Raw genomic sequence first — 16,885 nt, forward strand, 5'->3', positions numbered from 1 at the left:
AATTATTGTGGAGTCACTACAATGTTGCTGATCCATCCTCAGTTTTCTCGCGTCACAGCCATTGAACTGTGTAGCCCAATGGCCTCATGGTGATATCGCTAAGCAGTTTCCTTCCTTTCCTGCAGCTCAGTTCAGAAGGACGACTGCATCTTTGATGTTTCTGGGTGGTTTAATGCTTCATCCACAGCATCATTATTAACTTGACCATGCTTAAAGATATATACAATTCTTGATGTGTTATTGTTACCCATCTACCAATTACTGCCCTTCTTTAAGAGGCTTTCGAAAAACTCCCTGGTCTTTGTAGTTGAATCTGTGCTTGAAATTCAATTCTTGCCTGAGGGACCTTACAGATGTATGTACAGTATGGGGGACAGAGGAAGGGGTAGTCATTTAAAAATCATGTCAACCCCTATTATTTCACACAGAGTCCATATAACTTATTAAGCAAACATTTTACTTCAGAACTAATTTAGGCTTTCCTAAACAAAGGGGGTGAATACTTATGCAGACTATATTTTAGTTATAGATTTTTTATTAAGTTGTAAAAATGTGTAGAATTTTCTTTTCACTTTGACATTATGAAGTATTTTGCGTCGAATTAATGGCAAAAAAATGACAATTTACATCTATTTCAATCCCACTTCAACACAACAAAATGTGAAAAAGGTTCAAGGGGGTGTAAACTTTCTATAGGCAATGTAGCGTTCATACTCTCATAATCAAAACATACAATATCATTCATTTACTAGCCTGAAAATGAGTGGTCAATTCCTCTTCAAAAAGTAAAAAACAGTTGATCCAATTAACAGTAATAAGTAGGTCTATTGAATTAGCACAGCAAGGAGGCTCTGTGGGTGGATTCAGACATGTGATACCATCTTTTACCAGAAGATGGTGATATCACCCTTACAAATAGGAGAAAGCATTTCCTATACAGTACGGTAGTTCCACAAAGTCACTACAAGGGTAATATGAATCAGGGTGTTGCTGACGACTGAAAATAATTTATGCGACTTGTGTGACTAATCCAGCTATGAGTCACTAATATCCTACTTTGTGATAGAACACTGCTACCTGTGATGTGCACCAGTTAACACCAAGCAAAAATAACAGCTCAACAACACCGCCTGCTAAACTGATTCGTTTTTCTATTTCTGAAATGCCATTTAAATATGAGTCCCCCTCTGACTCATAGGCTTGTATACAAAGCCTGCAGTGTAGTGTTTGTTATGCAATTGATACAGTTGAGTCTAACAAAAGCCATTGGAGCGATGCCAAGCCCCACACAGCGTTCCAGCATTTCTTGGAAACACATTGGCTGACTTTCGGAATTTCTTCCGGGAAAATTAATATGCATGCCTCCAGCCAGAAAACAGCAGAGAAAACAGGGAGTGGGGAAGGAAGAGGGTGAGAGAGAGGAGGGCAAGATGCAGGAGTGAAAGAGAGAGACAGTACGGTCCATTCTTTCCAGTCTCACTCTCCCAGTGTTCGTCAATATGAGGATCAGTCTGTGTGGCCTCAGGCAGAGTGTAGCTGGGACAGCTCTGACATCACCACTCCTTCAAATACCCTGAGATGAGATGAGGCCCAACAAACTGCCAGCAGAGACAAGCCTAGAGGATGACTCACTCACCTCACCCTATCATACAGAGTCCACCAGGAAGCTCACAAGTGGCTCTGCCCGTCTGCCAGATAGATGTGTACAAGTTTTCTTCCACGGAACAGATATGCACCGATGAATACTTCATGACCACTAAAAGCCTGTTTTCTTCTTTCAATCTAATGTAACTGACATCTATGAGGTCCTTTGAGGTGGATAAAAAGAAGAATGGTTGATGAGGGAATAAATCACTTTTTTGCATGGAGAATGAATGAGTCCAAGGTTTATGTTTGGGAAACAGTTTTAGTGCATTTGCATCTCAAAGAAGAAAATATTCTGTAAAACTTGAAATGTAAATTCATGGCAGCACAAATATTTGACCTTACTTCCAGGAGGGCAGACCGTTTTGGTTCTACACACCACTATAAGATATATATAACCTCTGTTTACAGGAGATTCTGACTTGCCTGTTCTGCCATCTGAATAAATTAATTGAAATTAATAAACCAACATTGGAAGAGGGTCCATGGTGTAATAACAACCAACAGTCCTCAAATGGCCCAACTATGGTATGCCATTGTCCTCACTATACCCTGCTCTCTCCCTTTCTCCTTCTTTACTCCCCAGCCCCCCCCCAAAAAAACAACAATTGTCTAATTCAATAAGACAACATTACAAGGGCCAACAACAAAGACAAGGTTGTCACAATTAGATGATGAATAGTTGGACTCTAGCCTCTAGCCTGATCCCACAAGCCTGCATGAGGGTAGTTCCACCTCAAAAAGCCCAAGAAAGAGGAGTTCAACACCCACCATCTCAGATTGTTCTGAAATTGTTTCTGTTGTTAGAAACACATAATGTTACAGCATTCCTGCAACATTATTTTGTTGAAATATAATTTAATCTCTAAAAAATGTACCTAATTAATTGCACCCAAATTTGCCATTTTCATTTATAGGATTCATTTAATACAGAATAAATATAGTAGCTAACATCCGATTCTAACAATGAGTTAGACTTGAGTAATTAAAGAAATGGTCAAAAAACACCCACGGACCCCCCACATCCCACGGACCCCCCACATCCCACGGACCCTCCACATCGTGAGCATTCCAAACTTGCTCAATGGGTGACCTGTCTGGTGAGTATGCAGGCCATGGAAGAACTGGGACATTTTCAGCTCCAGGAGTTGTGTACAGATCCTTGCAACATGGGGCCGTGCATTATCATGCTGAAACATGAGGTGATGGCGGTGGATGAAGGGCATGACAATGGGCCTCAGGATCCCGTCACGGTATCTCTGTGCATTCAAATTGCCATCGATAAAATGCAGTTGTGTTCGTTGTCCGTAGCTTATGCCTGTCCTTACCATAACCCCACCGCCACCATGGGGCACTTTGTTCACAATGTTGACATCAGCAAACCGCTCACCCACACAACACCATACAGGTGGTCTGCGGTTGTGAGGCTGGTTGAATGTACTGCCAAATTCTCTAAAATGACGCAGGAGACGGCTTATGGTAGAGATATGAACATTAAATTCTCTAGCAACAGCTCTGGTGGACAATCCTGCAACCAGCATGCCAACTGCACACTCCCTCAAAACTTGAGACATCTGTGGCATTGTGTTGTGTGACAAAACTGCACATTTTAGAGTGGCCTTTTATTGTCCCCAGCACAAGGTGCACCTGTGTAATGATCATGCTGTTTAATCAGCTTCTTGATATGCCACACCTGTCAGGTGGATGGATTATCTTGGCAAAGGGGAAATGCAGGGATGTAACCAAATTTGTGCACAACATTTGAGAGAAATAAGCTTTTTGTGCGTATGGAACATTTCTTAGATCTTTTATTTCAGCTCATGAAACCAAAAGTGTAGATGTTGCGTTTATATTTTTGTTCAGTGTAGTATGTTCAGAGAAATTTGTCATTGAATTTGTTGGGTGTATGTCCTATTCTGACCACTAGATGGGAAAACAGGGGGGTACACACCAAATTTACTGAGAATACATTACATAGGATGAAGAAACAAAACTCTGAGCCACAGCTCCATACTACTTGTCAATCATAGAGAACTGACACTATATACTCGTTGTTGGGGTGGGATTGGCGTGGGGTGTGACTAATTCTTTGGATTCCTCATGTCTTACTCATTGTTAGAAAAAAGTTTGGTCCAAATTGGCTGTTAGGTACTATAACTATTGATTATATGAATCCTATATATTAAAATTGTCCATTTGGGTGCAATCAATCCACTTAATTCCTCAGAGATCAAATTATATTTTAACAAAATAATGCTTACGGATCTGCTGCTTACTACAGAAATGATTTCAGAACAATCTGAGATGGTGGGTGTCATGGCTTGCTGAAATGACATGGAACGACCCATGACTGGTTCGCTACAGCGGTAAATCAGTCTGGTATATACCAAGCTAGTTAGACTCCACCAGCTGGGAATCTTTTCTCTGTGGTGATTCAACACCAGTATGCATAATTGAACACTTCCACAATAAATCCTTTATCAATTGTCAAAGTAGCAGCATGGAGCAATTGAAAACCCCCAGGGTTTCTCAATCCAGGAAAAGAATGATAGCAAGTGAGGCCCAGCTCAACATATTGTCCTCATGTCACAATTACATAGCCTATATCTGATGACAGTAGATGACAGTTCCCATCACTGACCAATCAGAATGTGTTATTAGCCTTGGCGGCTAGCTCTGGCATGGGGTTTGTTCAGAGGATCAGGGGCTGAAGTAACTTTGGGTTAAGCTCTTACAGCCAACTGTTCAAAGCCTTTTTTCACTGTTCTTCCTCTGTACTGCCATTACTCTATTCATGGAGTTAGTGGAAAGACAGTATGTGCAGTACTTTTACTTGAGACAGCCTTTGGATCTTTTTCTGGAACACCAATAGACATTACATAAACCTCAACATCACAAACACATTAGTCCAACAAGGAGTTTCCATCACTGAAGCTGTGAATACTAGTTTTCGGGGGGAATGATATGTTTGACATGCAGATACTTGTATTGGCTGCATATCTCTCTAGATATACAGACCAAAGCATGCAGTGGACACAGCTGACATGCTGTAGTTTCAGCGTGAAAGTCACTGTTTTCCATTACAGCTACAACATGGATGTGAACTGAAGTCAATACTGGTACACATGGATGAATCTCGAAAGGGTTTGTCTGAAAACGCAGGCTAAAGTGAAGCCCTATAAAAACATTATTGGGCAAAGTTTCAGATGAGTTTCCTTGTCTCTGTTTTTAATTGACATTTTTGTCATTCATATGTTTGATGTATTTTCCCTCTACCTTATCTAAATGCATATCACATATCACACATTTATATCTCCCTCTCTTTTCTTCATTACATTAGCTCGATAATCTGCCCAGCAACAGAGTAAGGAACAGGGAAACTACATACAGTCTATTGAATAGGATGGAACAAAGTGCTTCTCTACATACCTCTATTAGGGCTCTCTGGGATTTGTACATTCCTTCTACTCTAATTTTAACCTGAGACCTAAGTATGTCCTAAAAGCTACTTGTACTCAGAGGTTCTGCAAATGGGGGACATGTGCTGTTAGGACATGACAAACTGAGGAGAATAGGACCATGTGAGTCTAATGGGTTCACTCCCAGTCATGCAACTATTCAATAATCACAAAGCAGTCAATTCTGCTAACTAACTCTGAAAATGAATTAGTGTAATTACAGTGATAGAAAGACTCCTGTCAATCTGAACATGTGCCTGGCAGTGTTGATCCAAACATGTTACATCAGAGGGTGTTATGAAGTGTACTTAGTTGTCTCTGGCAACGGAATAAGTGAGTATGATGGAGGAAGTCCTCTCTGATAACAACCGTAACCTAGCTCCTTTATTTGAATGGATTCACTCTGACACTACAGCACTAATGTGGATAGTACAACATGTTTCAACTTCAAATTAATGAGAGGGAGGCGGCTATCTGAGGATGATGCAACAACTATTTCGAACATAGGCCAACTGATATTGATTGACAGGTCATTTAACGGTTTCACAATACACAGAGTTACACTGAGCCAGGCTATGCTGATATGGTCATGTTAGCAGTGGACAAAAAGGGAGTTTTGTTTTAGCTTTGGTAGTGTGGTGGAATCAGTATTGGAACTGGCCATAAGCTCAGCAATGTTGGTGGAAGAGCAGAGGTGACACGAGTAGAGGAACATTCCAAAATGTCTCGAGCACAGCATACTGAAAGAGTCTGGAGCTGTGAAAGTATAAATAGAGTAATGACAGGGTTGCTCTTGCATGCACACTTGGAAAAGAATCTGTTTGACATGGCTCAGGGCCTTGCAGTGTGTTAGGCCTTCATGCGTCATGTCATGTCTAAAGGTTGTCAACTACAGGAGGGATTAGCAAACCAAAAAAGTATGTCTATCAGCCTCACACCAAAACATCTGTGGCAATATTTGTCTCAACATTTATACTGCAAATGCATTTTTTGTCTTCCTTAGACACATATCACTATATCTGGCATACAAAATCTGTAAAACCATACATATGCTGAACAATCCCAAGCCTTTTCCCTCTGCAGCCAGCAGTGAAATTAGTATTCAGGACACTGTGCCACTGGTATGCTGGCAGGCACAAGGTGGAAACTAGGCCATCTATATCTGTCCTTGAGGCTGATTATGAATGTATTATGTAAGTGCACAGCATAGGTTACATAACCCTAGTCATGCACTCACTCTACCCCCACCCCTCGGTGCTATAGATTGTTCAACAACACCAACCCAGCAGTAAGAATAATACAACTCAGACCCCCCCTCCCACACACAACTCCCTCCGTCACAAGCTCTGAGGATTTATATCTTATTTCATGACAACTTAACAATGCGTTTGACTTCATGACAGATGTCACAGTAGAGTAGTTGCACAACAACTATAAATACATTCAGTTCCTTGTCAATTTGTATTTCAATAGAGTGGAAGAAAGCAATAACATATTGTATTGCCTAATAGGCTATATTCCATATGCTTTTATGCTCTTTGAAACCAATACAAGTGTTTATCAGAGTCTATGTTCAAAGAAAAAAGGACTGCTTTCAATGAGTACTGCCTCTTACAATTGCACACTAGACAGCTGTCACATCCGCTCTGAAGCTAGCCAGGATTGTAGGTCAAAGTGTGCCCATTGAACAACACATGGATTGGTGACACATTGAGTCACATAATGGCATTAGGTGACAAGGTCATTACCTCCCAGTTACAGGAAATAATGCAGATTGGGCTCCTTCCTGGAGCCAACCTGGCACTGAGCTAGAGAACTTCTGAGCACGACCTAAAATAAGAACGGCCAGACATGGCTTTCATACTCTGTCTGCATCTGCATCATTAACATTTGTGCTTTTCAACATATTGTGAGGAAAATTACTTTAGGCTGAAAGTATTTTTCTGGTTTATTGATCTGATCTGGATGTGAAAACATGTTTTTCCATTTGTTACCTGCCCATTTTATGATTATTTCATCACATCCCCTCTCTGCAACCAGCAGTGGTTGCTGTGGCAACTGTGTGACGTATTTTAGAATCCAGGAATAGAAGCATGTGGAAGGAAGGGTTCTGAGGTCTTGTGTTCCTCATCACAATGCTCTGTTTTTCTCATGTTTTTCTGATGTGTGTGTCAGAGGTTAATACTGAAACGCATGTGGTTTTGCCTCAAGGCAAAATGTTAACACAGAGTAAGTTCTGCGTGTTCATTGAGTGTTCATTGTGAGTTAGTGCATGTGCTTTGGATTTAGTAGATGGAGAGTGATAGACACAATATAAAGTTAAAGGGGAAATCTGCAGTTCAAACTATAACATCGCTGCTGCTGTTCTGGTAAACAGCTGAGGGATGGGGCTGGAGAAATGTAACTCACTCTAAAATCCATAGACAAAGCTATGGATGCAAGGACTGACCATCCATGATCTCAAAATTATAGTTTTAACCATGTTTTGAGGCTATACAGTGTTAGTTTACAATTGCACTGTTTACAAACAATGGAGTAAAATAAGCTTATATTTGAGGTTCTGATGGGGCATGGCAGTTAAAATATTCTCATAAAGCATTTATAAGAATCAATGGGTATATATAATTAATTTGTCAAAAAATGTATGTAGCAATAGCATATTGCCCATTTAAGGAGGGGGGGGGGACTAAGTCCGCCTGTTATGAAACAGACCCCCAAGTTACACAAAATGAGTCGTGTTCTATTTTTAGGAGCCGCAATACAACTCATATGCTTATGATTATGAAGCAGTGATGTGGCTGTGTGTATAAATGATTCGATGGGAGTTACATGTGTTTCTGTGTGGAACTCACAGAGGAGTATTGATTCAGAGCTTGAAGTTAATTCTAAATTTAGGAAAAGTAAATGTTGCAAGATTGTGGAATAATTCTATATAGAATTAAAATAGCATTTTACAGCACAGTGCACGTGTGAATCTGTATGGAGGGGATAGTGTAGGCAAAAGTGGAGGGATAGATGGTGTTGAGCCTATAAAGGAAGGTCAAATGTGGACATGACAGTTTTATTTCAGGTTGGGGTGTCATCAACGGCAATAACTGATATGCTATAGTTTTACGAGACACTACAGCATGGTGTTGAGCATTCCTAACTGTAGCGTGTCAATGAGTGCAGGGCAGATAAGTGATGCAACGTGTCAATGTGTTACAGCCCATTATCTAAACTGAGACACAATAAACAGCTTCTGGAATGAGGCTGTGATATGATCCAAGACAGGCCAACAGGGTTGAAAGAGTTTGACGGGAGATAGAGAGTGCGAGGGGGGGGGAGAAAGGCACAACGAAGAGACACAAAGAAAGAAAGAAAGAGAGACGGAAAAAAGAGAGAGAAACTTTGACAAGGTGTGGTCCAGGTAAGCAGGAAGTGTTGTGAAATCTTTTCCTGCAGTAATCCAGCCTGGTCTCATAGACTAGACGTAGCATAGTAAATTTAAATCTGGTATTAGTATGACATGTCACGTTTTGTATGGTTACATAAGATAGATGGTTACTTAAGGCTAAGGTGGTTGGTTGTAGTGGATGAGTGGGCGTACAACGCGAACATCTAGGTTTCGAGTTCGAATCTCATCACGGACAACTATAGCATTTAAGCTAATTAGCAACTTTTCAACTACTTACGTTCCTCAATTGAAGACACTGATATTGAGTACCATTATATGAATTGGAGTATGACCTGTTCAATTACGTCTGTGAATACATGAAATGCATCCCAGCTATCTCCCACCTACCCCACCCCAGCTTGCAGTAAGATAAATAGATATACTAGCGCCTGGCCCCATGATGTTTGATCTCCTTTGGCCTGTGATAGTCATGGCAAACACAGTGAGGAGGACAGTGACCTCACCATGTACATTGAGTTCTGTACAGAAGAACACCGGAGAAAATGGATTATCCAACTAATCCCTGACCCCATACAGGGTTGGGTAGGTTACTTTCTAAATGTAATCCGTTACAGTTACTAGTTACCTGTCCAAAGTAACATACATTTTGGATTACCCAAACTCAGTAACGTAATCTGATTACATTCAGTTACTTTTACTTTCCCCTTAAGAGGCATTAGAAGAAGACAAAAATGTATGTTACCAATTGAACAACTTCTATTTCAGGATAAATCAATGTTAAAGTTTACATAGCTGGCCATATATGGATATTACATTTTTCTTCTTCTAACCCATTTCTTTCTACTACATATAATAATACGATTAAATTAAATCTTTATATTACTAGAAATAATTTATACGTCCAAAATGGATGTAGCAACTACAGATTGCCCCTTTAAGTCTATCAAAAGTGTGCTAGTTTGAGTATGGGTCCATTAGGCCTATGGATTTTTTTTTTATCTGCATGAATTAGATTGCGCAATAAAAGCCCCACTTTTATTCCATAGGCTGTTGCAAGAGCTCATTTTTCCCTGACTGTCCACTGATTTCAAAAACAATGATTGATTTACAACTTAAACTTCTTGAATTCAACCATTATTGGGTTCAAATACACATTTCAATTTGTGGACAGCCATCCACAACAACCACAATCCGTACGGCGCAAATAGCTAAATGAGAGAGCAACAGTGTGACACATCAATGTGCTATGTAGATATCAATAATAAGTGGATGTCCATATCGCCATAGACTACACCACTGCTGTCATCCTTACCTCCAAGTGTTTATTCAAATTGGATCATCTTTGGATGCAGACAGCAGTCGCACCATTGGAAGAAATACAGTAGCTTGGACTATAGCCTACAAAACACTATTCCTGCTCTTTTATGCCGGTAATGTAACGGATTACATGTAATCCATTACTCCTCAACCCTGCCCCCATAGAATTAGAACCTTCACAGCACAGTATGGTACAGTTTAAATGAGCAAAATCCTGATGTAACTTTGTAATGTGTTAGTTAATGAGAGACCTGCATTTTGTAACTATTACAACCTAATACAAAATATATTGAGAAGAGACTAGTTTGTACTGCATCCCAAACAGAGGCTACTGCATGCACACCAGTAGTATTACTGATTGTGCTCTCCCTGCAAAAAACAGGACTTTGTGCCATTTGCTGGACCAGATGGGCTGGAATTCATCCTGACCCAGAACAACCTCCTCATTAGCTACTAATGACACACTGGCGGTTTAGTAACGTCAGAGGAGAGGGCCTCAGACTACCGCCACTAAAGAAGGATTCACGTGATCTTTTGTTTGTTTATATCTTTGCATCAAACACAAATGATAAATTCTGCAACCAAGACCCACGCAAACAGCAAGCACTCACGCAGGCTTTGTTGAAGGGATTGTTGAGGGGGAGAGGACCAAGGCAGGCACTGTGCCAGCTGTGGTGGGTGTGTAGTGGTTGCATAGTTAGTGGAGAGGGCCGGAGGAACGCCTGTAGTCATACCAAATGGACAGAGAGGGTGATAATTGGGAAATGACATCACTAGCATCTTGCAGCGCCTGGCTATTGTAGGCCGAGTGGTCAATGGACATCACACTGTATAAACAGATGAACATCAAAAGTACATGATGAGTTACTATTAATTTAATCATTGTAATTAATTTCATCTTGTTTTGCCTAAGAACAGATATGATATATTATGAAGTCAGCAACCAGTTCATTGAGTATTATACACAGAGCGTACAAAACAGTAATAACAACACTTGCTCTTTCCATGACATAGACTGGCCTGGTGAATTAAGGTGAAAGCTATGATCCCTTATTGATGTCACTTGTTAAATCCACTTCAAATTGGTGTAGATGAAGGGGAAGAGACAGGTTAAAGAAGGATTTTTCCACCTTGAGACAATTGAGACATGGATTGTGTATGTGTGCCATTCAGAGGGTGAATGGACAAGACTAAATAATTAAGTACCTTTGAACAGGGTATGGTACTGGGTGCCAGGCACACCGGTTTGTCAAGAACTGCAACGCTGCTAGATTTTTAATGCTCAACAGTTTTCTGTGTGTTTCAAGAATGGTCCACCACCCAAAGGACATCTGGACAATTTGACACAACTATGGGAAGCATTGGAGTCAACATGGGCCAGCATCCCTGTGGAACACTTTCCACACCTTGTATACTCCTTGCCCGATGAATTGAGATTGTTCTGACGGCAAAAGGGAGGGGTGCAACTAAATACTAAAAAGATGTTCCTAATGTTTGGTATACTCTGTGTATGTGTGTAGTTTAACCAATTTAGATTTGAAAAATGTGTCTTTATCTATTTCCAGATAAAATTCCATAGATGGAAGAAAATGGTTTAAAAATGTATTAATCCTATAGGAACAAGACTGACAGCGAGGGAAAGAATTTCATAAAGTCTCAAGCTGTTGCCTATGGTTTGGATTTGAAACTAATTCAAGAGAGACTTTTTTAAACCCAGGATTTATTTTCATAAGATGCTTGGTGGTCATTTGACTGATGCATACAGTATGTTCCACTCTAAAAGCTCATGTGACTGCTGCATTCTGCTGTTTTCATGGAACCCCTATGGTTGCAACCTGGTCTCAGAGCATTGTGTATTATTCTGTAAGTAATTCCAAAACACTCCTTTAGTATGTTCCATTGTGTTACGTAATAGGCCTATACTGTGTTTTTCTGAGATTCTGAGAATATTTCACAAGGCTGGGTCAATCTCTTGGATTATGTTAAGGAGTTCATTGACACTGTGAAAGACAGATCCTTGCATAAGAAGCAATATGGAAAACAGAGAGTATTTCCCTGAACTATATCCCTCCAGACACATACAATTTTTTTTTAGGAATATCTCCTTTATAATGAGAATGGATTCAGTGGAGATCACCATATGCTGAAAAACTGTGAAGTGCTTACATAATGACTGCTGGCATTTTCTTTCTCAATTATATTCCAACAACTCTGATCTGTCACTCACTTTGGTTGAAGAGCATAGGTCTATTGGAAATCTGCAGGGAGAGTGAGAGGGAGCCAGAGATGGCAATATTACTTAATTGTTACGAAAGGATGGGCTAGCCAGTTCAGTTGATGATGCATGAGCAGCATAACGTTATGTGAGCTTTCCCTTGCGGGGTGGGTCTTGACATGGAGAGAGGCGGTCTCAGTGAGCGCACCACACATACGCGGCCCATTGGTTCAAGTGAGGATAGGAAACGTCCTCGGCTGAACTTCACCGGGAAAGAAACAAATAGGAGCTGCAGCATTCCAAGTGGAGCAGAAACGCGAGACGCAAGGTGTCAGAGAGACTAGTAGTCTAATATTGAGTAGGCTAACAGTAGCCTACTCCGTGCAGGAAACAAAGTATCCTGTGTATTCGATGACCCAGTGCTGAATCGAAGCTGCTGAATCATTACGATCGCTCTGTTACATTCTGACACGTTTCCTTAACTGAAAGATCGGTGCTTTTCTGAGACAACGAGAATCCAACTCAAGGTAATTTCACAATTTTCACGCATGCGGTGTATTTCAACAGTGCATTCATTATACTACAGAGAATAGGCAATCGCATACGGAGCAGAAATGTGACATTGTTGCCTACAACAGAAGCCTATCAATTATGTAGGCTACGATGATTTTAGGTTAAATAATATAAAATATACAAAGTAAAGAAAACTATAGCCAACTTTCGATTCAGCTTTAGAAGTAAAATACATTTTATATATATATATTGTAACGTCGATTTCCGCGCTAATAAACCCAGGGTCGTTACAATATATATATATATACACATACATACATACATACATACATACATACATACATACATACATACACACAACTACTCCACAAATGTCATTATTAGGCTTCGCCAGTGATCTATTCAGTAGATCACTTTACAGTCACAAAAGTATGATGAATTGAGATGATCTGAATAGATTTAGTGGAACAGGTATGCAATTATGCTTAAAAGGACCTTCATTGCAATAGTTTGTTGAAACTTTCATTGCTGTTTCAATACGTTATTTCGTTCCCTTTGTATATCTGACTGGAATGTAGAATGACATCCACTAAACGGTTTAGAGAAGAACCAGTTCGGTCTTCGTTTAGGGATGTACTGCAGCTAGGATAACAGTTCGATCAATACAGCGAACCAATTGTAAATGAACGGTGGGAATAGCAGTAGGGCGCGGAGTATTATCAACCTGCAAACTAGGCTAGTGCTCTAATAAATGTCCTTGAGGCAATTCGATTCCTGAAAGATATAACGTCTGGTCGTGAACTCAAACTGTTAAGCCATTTTGTTTTAGTGAAATAAAAAATAGACAAGGCAATCAATGCAGGTCATTGCGCAGCTTGTTCTAGAGATTGATACGGTGTGTTATATAACACTATGTTAACCTACATGTAGGCTAACACTGATTTAGTCTGATGAAGCGACTTCAGTTCCAGTCATTGCGCGTCAGGACAGGGATAATAAATTAAAGCTTTCTTTAGAATTGGGAGGAAAAAACAATAACATTTTAGCCTCTTATTTATTAAAGAAATACGAATATAGATCTTATAATTAACCGTTTAACCTTTAGACTGACAGGAGCCCACTTTGATTATTATATTGTAAACATTTTCAAAAGAGATCGACATGTCTGTCTAGCACTTAGTACATCATGGTTCTTATTCAAGAGTCATGTGGGGTTGTTGTGCAAGTAGCTCCAGTTTAACTGGAAAGATGTAATGGGGTTACATAACATTGTGTTGTAACTGGTCTTGCATAACAACTAAATCCCCCTCTCCATTTATTCTTCCTCTTTTGAACGCTAGGTGGGGCTATTGCAACAATTTACCGCCAAAACATTCCACGACACTGGATTTTGAGACACTATCTGAAGAACAGAAAATCTCAACACAGCAAAACCATGAGTGTGACCAGTGAGATGTTTGAAGAAGATTCTCAAGACATGAGGGAGCAGAGTGGTGGGGAGTCCAGTGCTGCACCTGGTGGGACCCTGTCCTTCACAGACGAGGCCGTGTCCATCCTGACCTCCAGCAGCCTGCTGGCCCGCTCTCTGCTCGGACGCACCTCTGCTCTGAAGCGCACCAATGACCCGCCCACCTCTGGAAACGCCCTCAGACGGAAGCGTGAGTTCATTCCCAGCGAGAGGAAAGATGACGGCTATTGGGACAAGCGCAAGAAGAACAACGAGGCGGCCAAGCGCTCCAGGGAGAAGCGCCGCGTCAACGACATGGTGGTGGAGAATCGCGTGCTGGCGCTGCTGGAGGAGAACGCACGTCTCAGGGCCGAGCTGCTGGCTCTCAAGTTCCGCTTCGGCCTGGTCAAAGATCCCTCCAACACACCCATCCTGCCCCTCCCCACAGCCCCCTGTGCTCCACAGACCTTGGCTCCACACTACTATCTGCCCAGTGGACCAGGGAGCCACCCTGCTGCCCACGGGGGCCAGTTCAGCGTGCAAGGCTCCAGGGACGCTGGCAGCATGTCAGAGGACTCTGGGTTCTCCACCCCTGACAGCTCCAGTTTAGGGAGCCCCCTCTCCTTTGAGGACCGACTGAGTGATCATGGCAAATTGTCCCCACACAGAGCAGAGGAGCTGGGCTACGAGCTCCACCACTCCCCTGCAGAGGCGCAGGTGCACCACAGTGGACACTTCCCTGGGGAGCTCTCCAGAGTGATGATGGGGAAAGTGGAGTCTGGGGAGGGCATAAAGAACTTTCCTCACAAAATGCGCTTCAAGATCCTCAGCAGTGGCGAGGACAACAGGCACAGCCCCATACAGTCAATGGGAGCAAGAGACGGTCCCCGGGAGGCAGCCAGCGGACACATCATGTTGGGTGGAGCTGAGGGGGCAGGAGTCTGGCCACATAAGCAGGAGGGAGAGGAGACCCGGAGGGGGCGACAACAGCAAGAGTCTACTCAGTATGTCCACCGTACACCCCCACAGGGCCAGACAGAGTCTCATTACCACACAGAGAACAATGTCCTCAAGTCCCACCTCAGCTCCCTCAGTGAAGAGGTGGCCCAGCTCAAGAAGCTGTTCTCAGAGCAGCTGCTGGCTAAAGTGAACTGAGCCCAGGACTGTGTCAGTGGATGCTCGGTGAACTGTCCCATCCCAGAAGAGGAAGCTCAATCTGAGCTAGCATACTAACATAAGCACATACACATGGTGAAAATGAGATAGAGGGGAACAGAGACTCTAAACACAACAGTACCTTGGCACACTGAGCTGCTACGGTGACAAACCAATGCCCTGGGCCAACTGGACTATGATCCACCCCAACTACTCAATTCCAACTATTTACCTTTATGTTTAGGAGTGTGTGTATTTTTACCCTCTAATTTTGAGTTGTCCTGATTTTCTACTCTTAAATCCTAAACGCTTATCTGCGCCTCAATTGAGAACAGTTTCTGTAACAGGGACAAAGTCCCATCATCACCTTATTAAAGCACAAAGCTATATGTGTTGGTTCACTTGTGGCCCTCTGCCCCATACACTGTGAGACCCTCAAAATCACTCTGACACAAGAGGACACTGCCTCACCTCTCCAGAGGATACTGTATTATTGACTGTCATCTCCACTCTGCATGTACAACAATGCTGCTTCTCAAGGTCTCACAACCACAGACAAAGCAATGTCAGTGATTGAGACAGTGAGGTGAACTGGTGCTGAACTAATGTACACTGTAATTCAACTGGAGCTTCAACAACTCATTATTAGTGCTGTGGCATTGGCACTAATTGGTTTTGAATATGCATGAGGAAAGAACACCACATTCTTTTAAACTGTAAACACAACCATAGAAAGGACACTGAGGACAGATAACCTGAAAGGTGACGGTCTCCAGTCCCTGAATGGGGACGTTGAACTATTGTCATCTCTTTAATGTATTGCAACACAATGGACTTTGGATGATGACAATTGGAAATCAACTAATACTCTATCATTCCATTGCACAGTCAACAGCATAGCTATGAGGACAGACACACACCATGTCAATCATTGAAATGTGATATGCTTCATGTAGGACAACACACTGTGTCTGGCAACTAGTGAAAGTGTTTTCATGTCTCAGTTGAATACTTTTCGTTAGCCTTGTCCAAAGAATACATGGTCTGTGTAATTTCTAGACATGCACTGTAAACTGTATCTAGGTGATGAAAATATTTGTTGTTATGTGAATATCTGTATGAAAATATTTTTTTTGTACTTGTGAATAAATCTTTGAAATGAAATATTTTTGTCTCATTTTGATTGTACACTTTCTAATCATCTATAAGTCAAGCAGCCACTTGATCAGGGATGGCAACATACAGTATCAGGGATGGGCAACATACAGTATCAGGGATGGGCAACATACAGTATCAGGGATGGTGTCACGATCGTGTGGAGGAGAGACGGACCAAAACGCAGCATGAGGAAAATAAGCCATCTTCTTTTTATTATTGAAGAAGGCAAAACGAAACAAAAACACTTACAAACTACCAAAACAACAAACGATCGTGAAGCTAAATAACGTAGTGCACACACAGGCTACAAACGTTGTACATAGACAATTCCCCACACCAAACTAAAGCCTATGGCTACCTTAAATATGGCTCCCAATCAGAGACAACAGAAACCAGCTGTCTCTAATTGGGAACCCATTCAGGCAACCATAGACTTTCCTAGACAACTACACACAACATAGACACAGCTAGACAACTATACTAAACATAAAGCCAACTACTCTAAATAAACCCCCTAAACCTTACAATCACCCTGGACACTACAAAACCCACATAAATACCCATGTCACACCCTGACCTAA

At 41.5% G+C, this 16,885-nt stretch overlaps 1 protein-coding gene across 1 annotated transcript; it reads left to right on the plus strand.

The window, feature by feature from the left end:
• Positions 1–12,240: 12,240 nt before the first annotated feature.
• On the plus strand, positions 12,241–16,310 carry LOC139564859 (uncharacterized). The gene is made up of 2 exons (XM_071384697.1): positions 12,241–12,558; positions 13,885–16,310. Exon 2 carries the CDS (start codon positions 13,980–13,982, stop codon positions 15,144–15,146), a length of 1,167 nt encoding a protein of 388 aa, XP_071240798.1. The 5' UTR covers positions 12,241–12,558; positions 13,885–13,979; the 3' UTR covers positions 15,147–16,310.
• The last annotated feature ends 575 nt before the right edge of the window (positions 16,311–16,885 follow it).

Source organism: Salvelinus alpinus, chromosome 36, assembly GCF_045679555.1.
Source record: "Salvelinus alpinus chromosome 36, SLU_Salpinus.1, whole genome shotgun sequence".
NCBI lineage: Eukaryota > Metazoa > Chordata > Actinopteri > Salmoniformes > Salmonidae > Salvelinus > Salvelinus alpinus.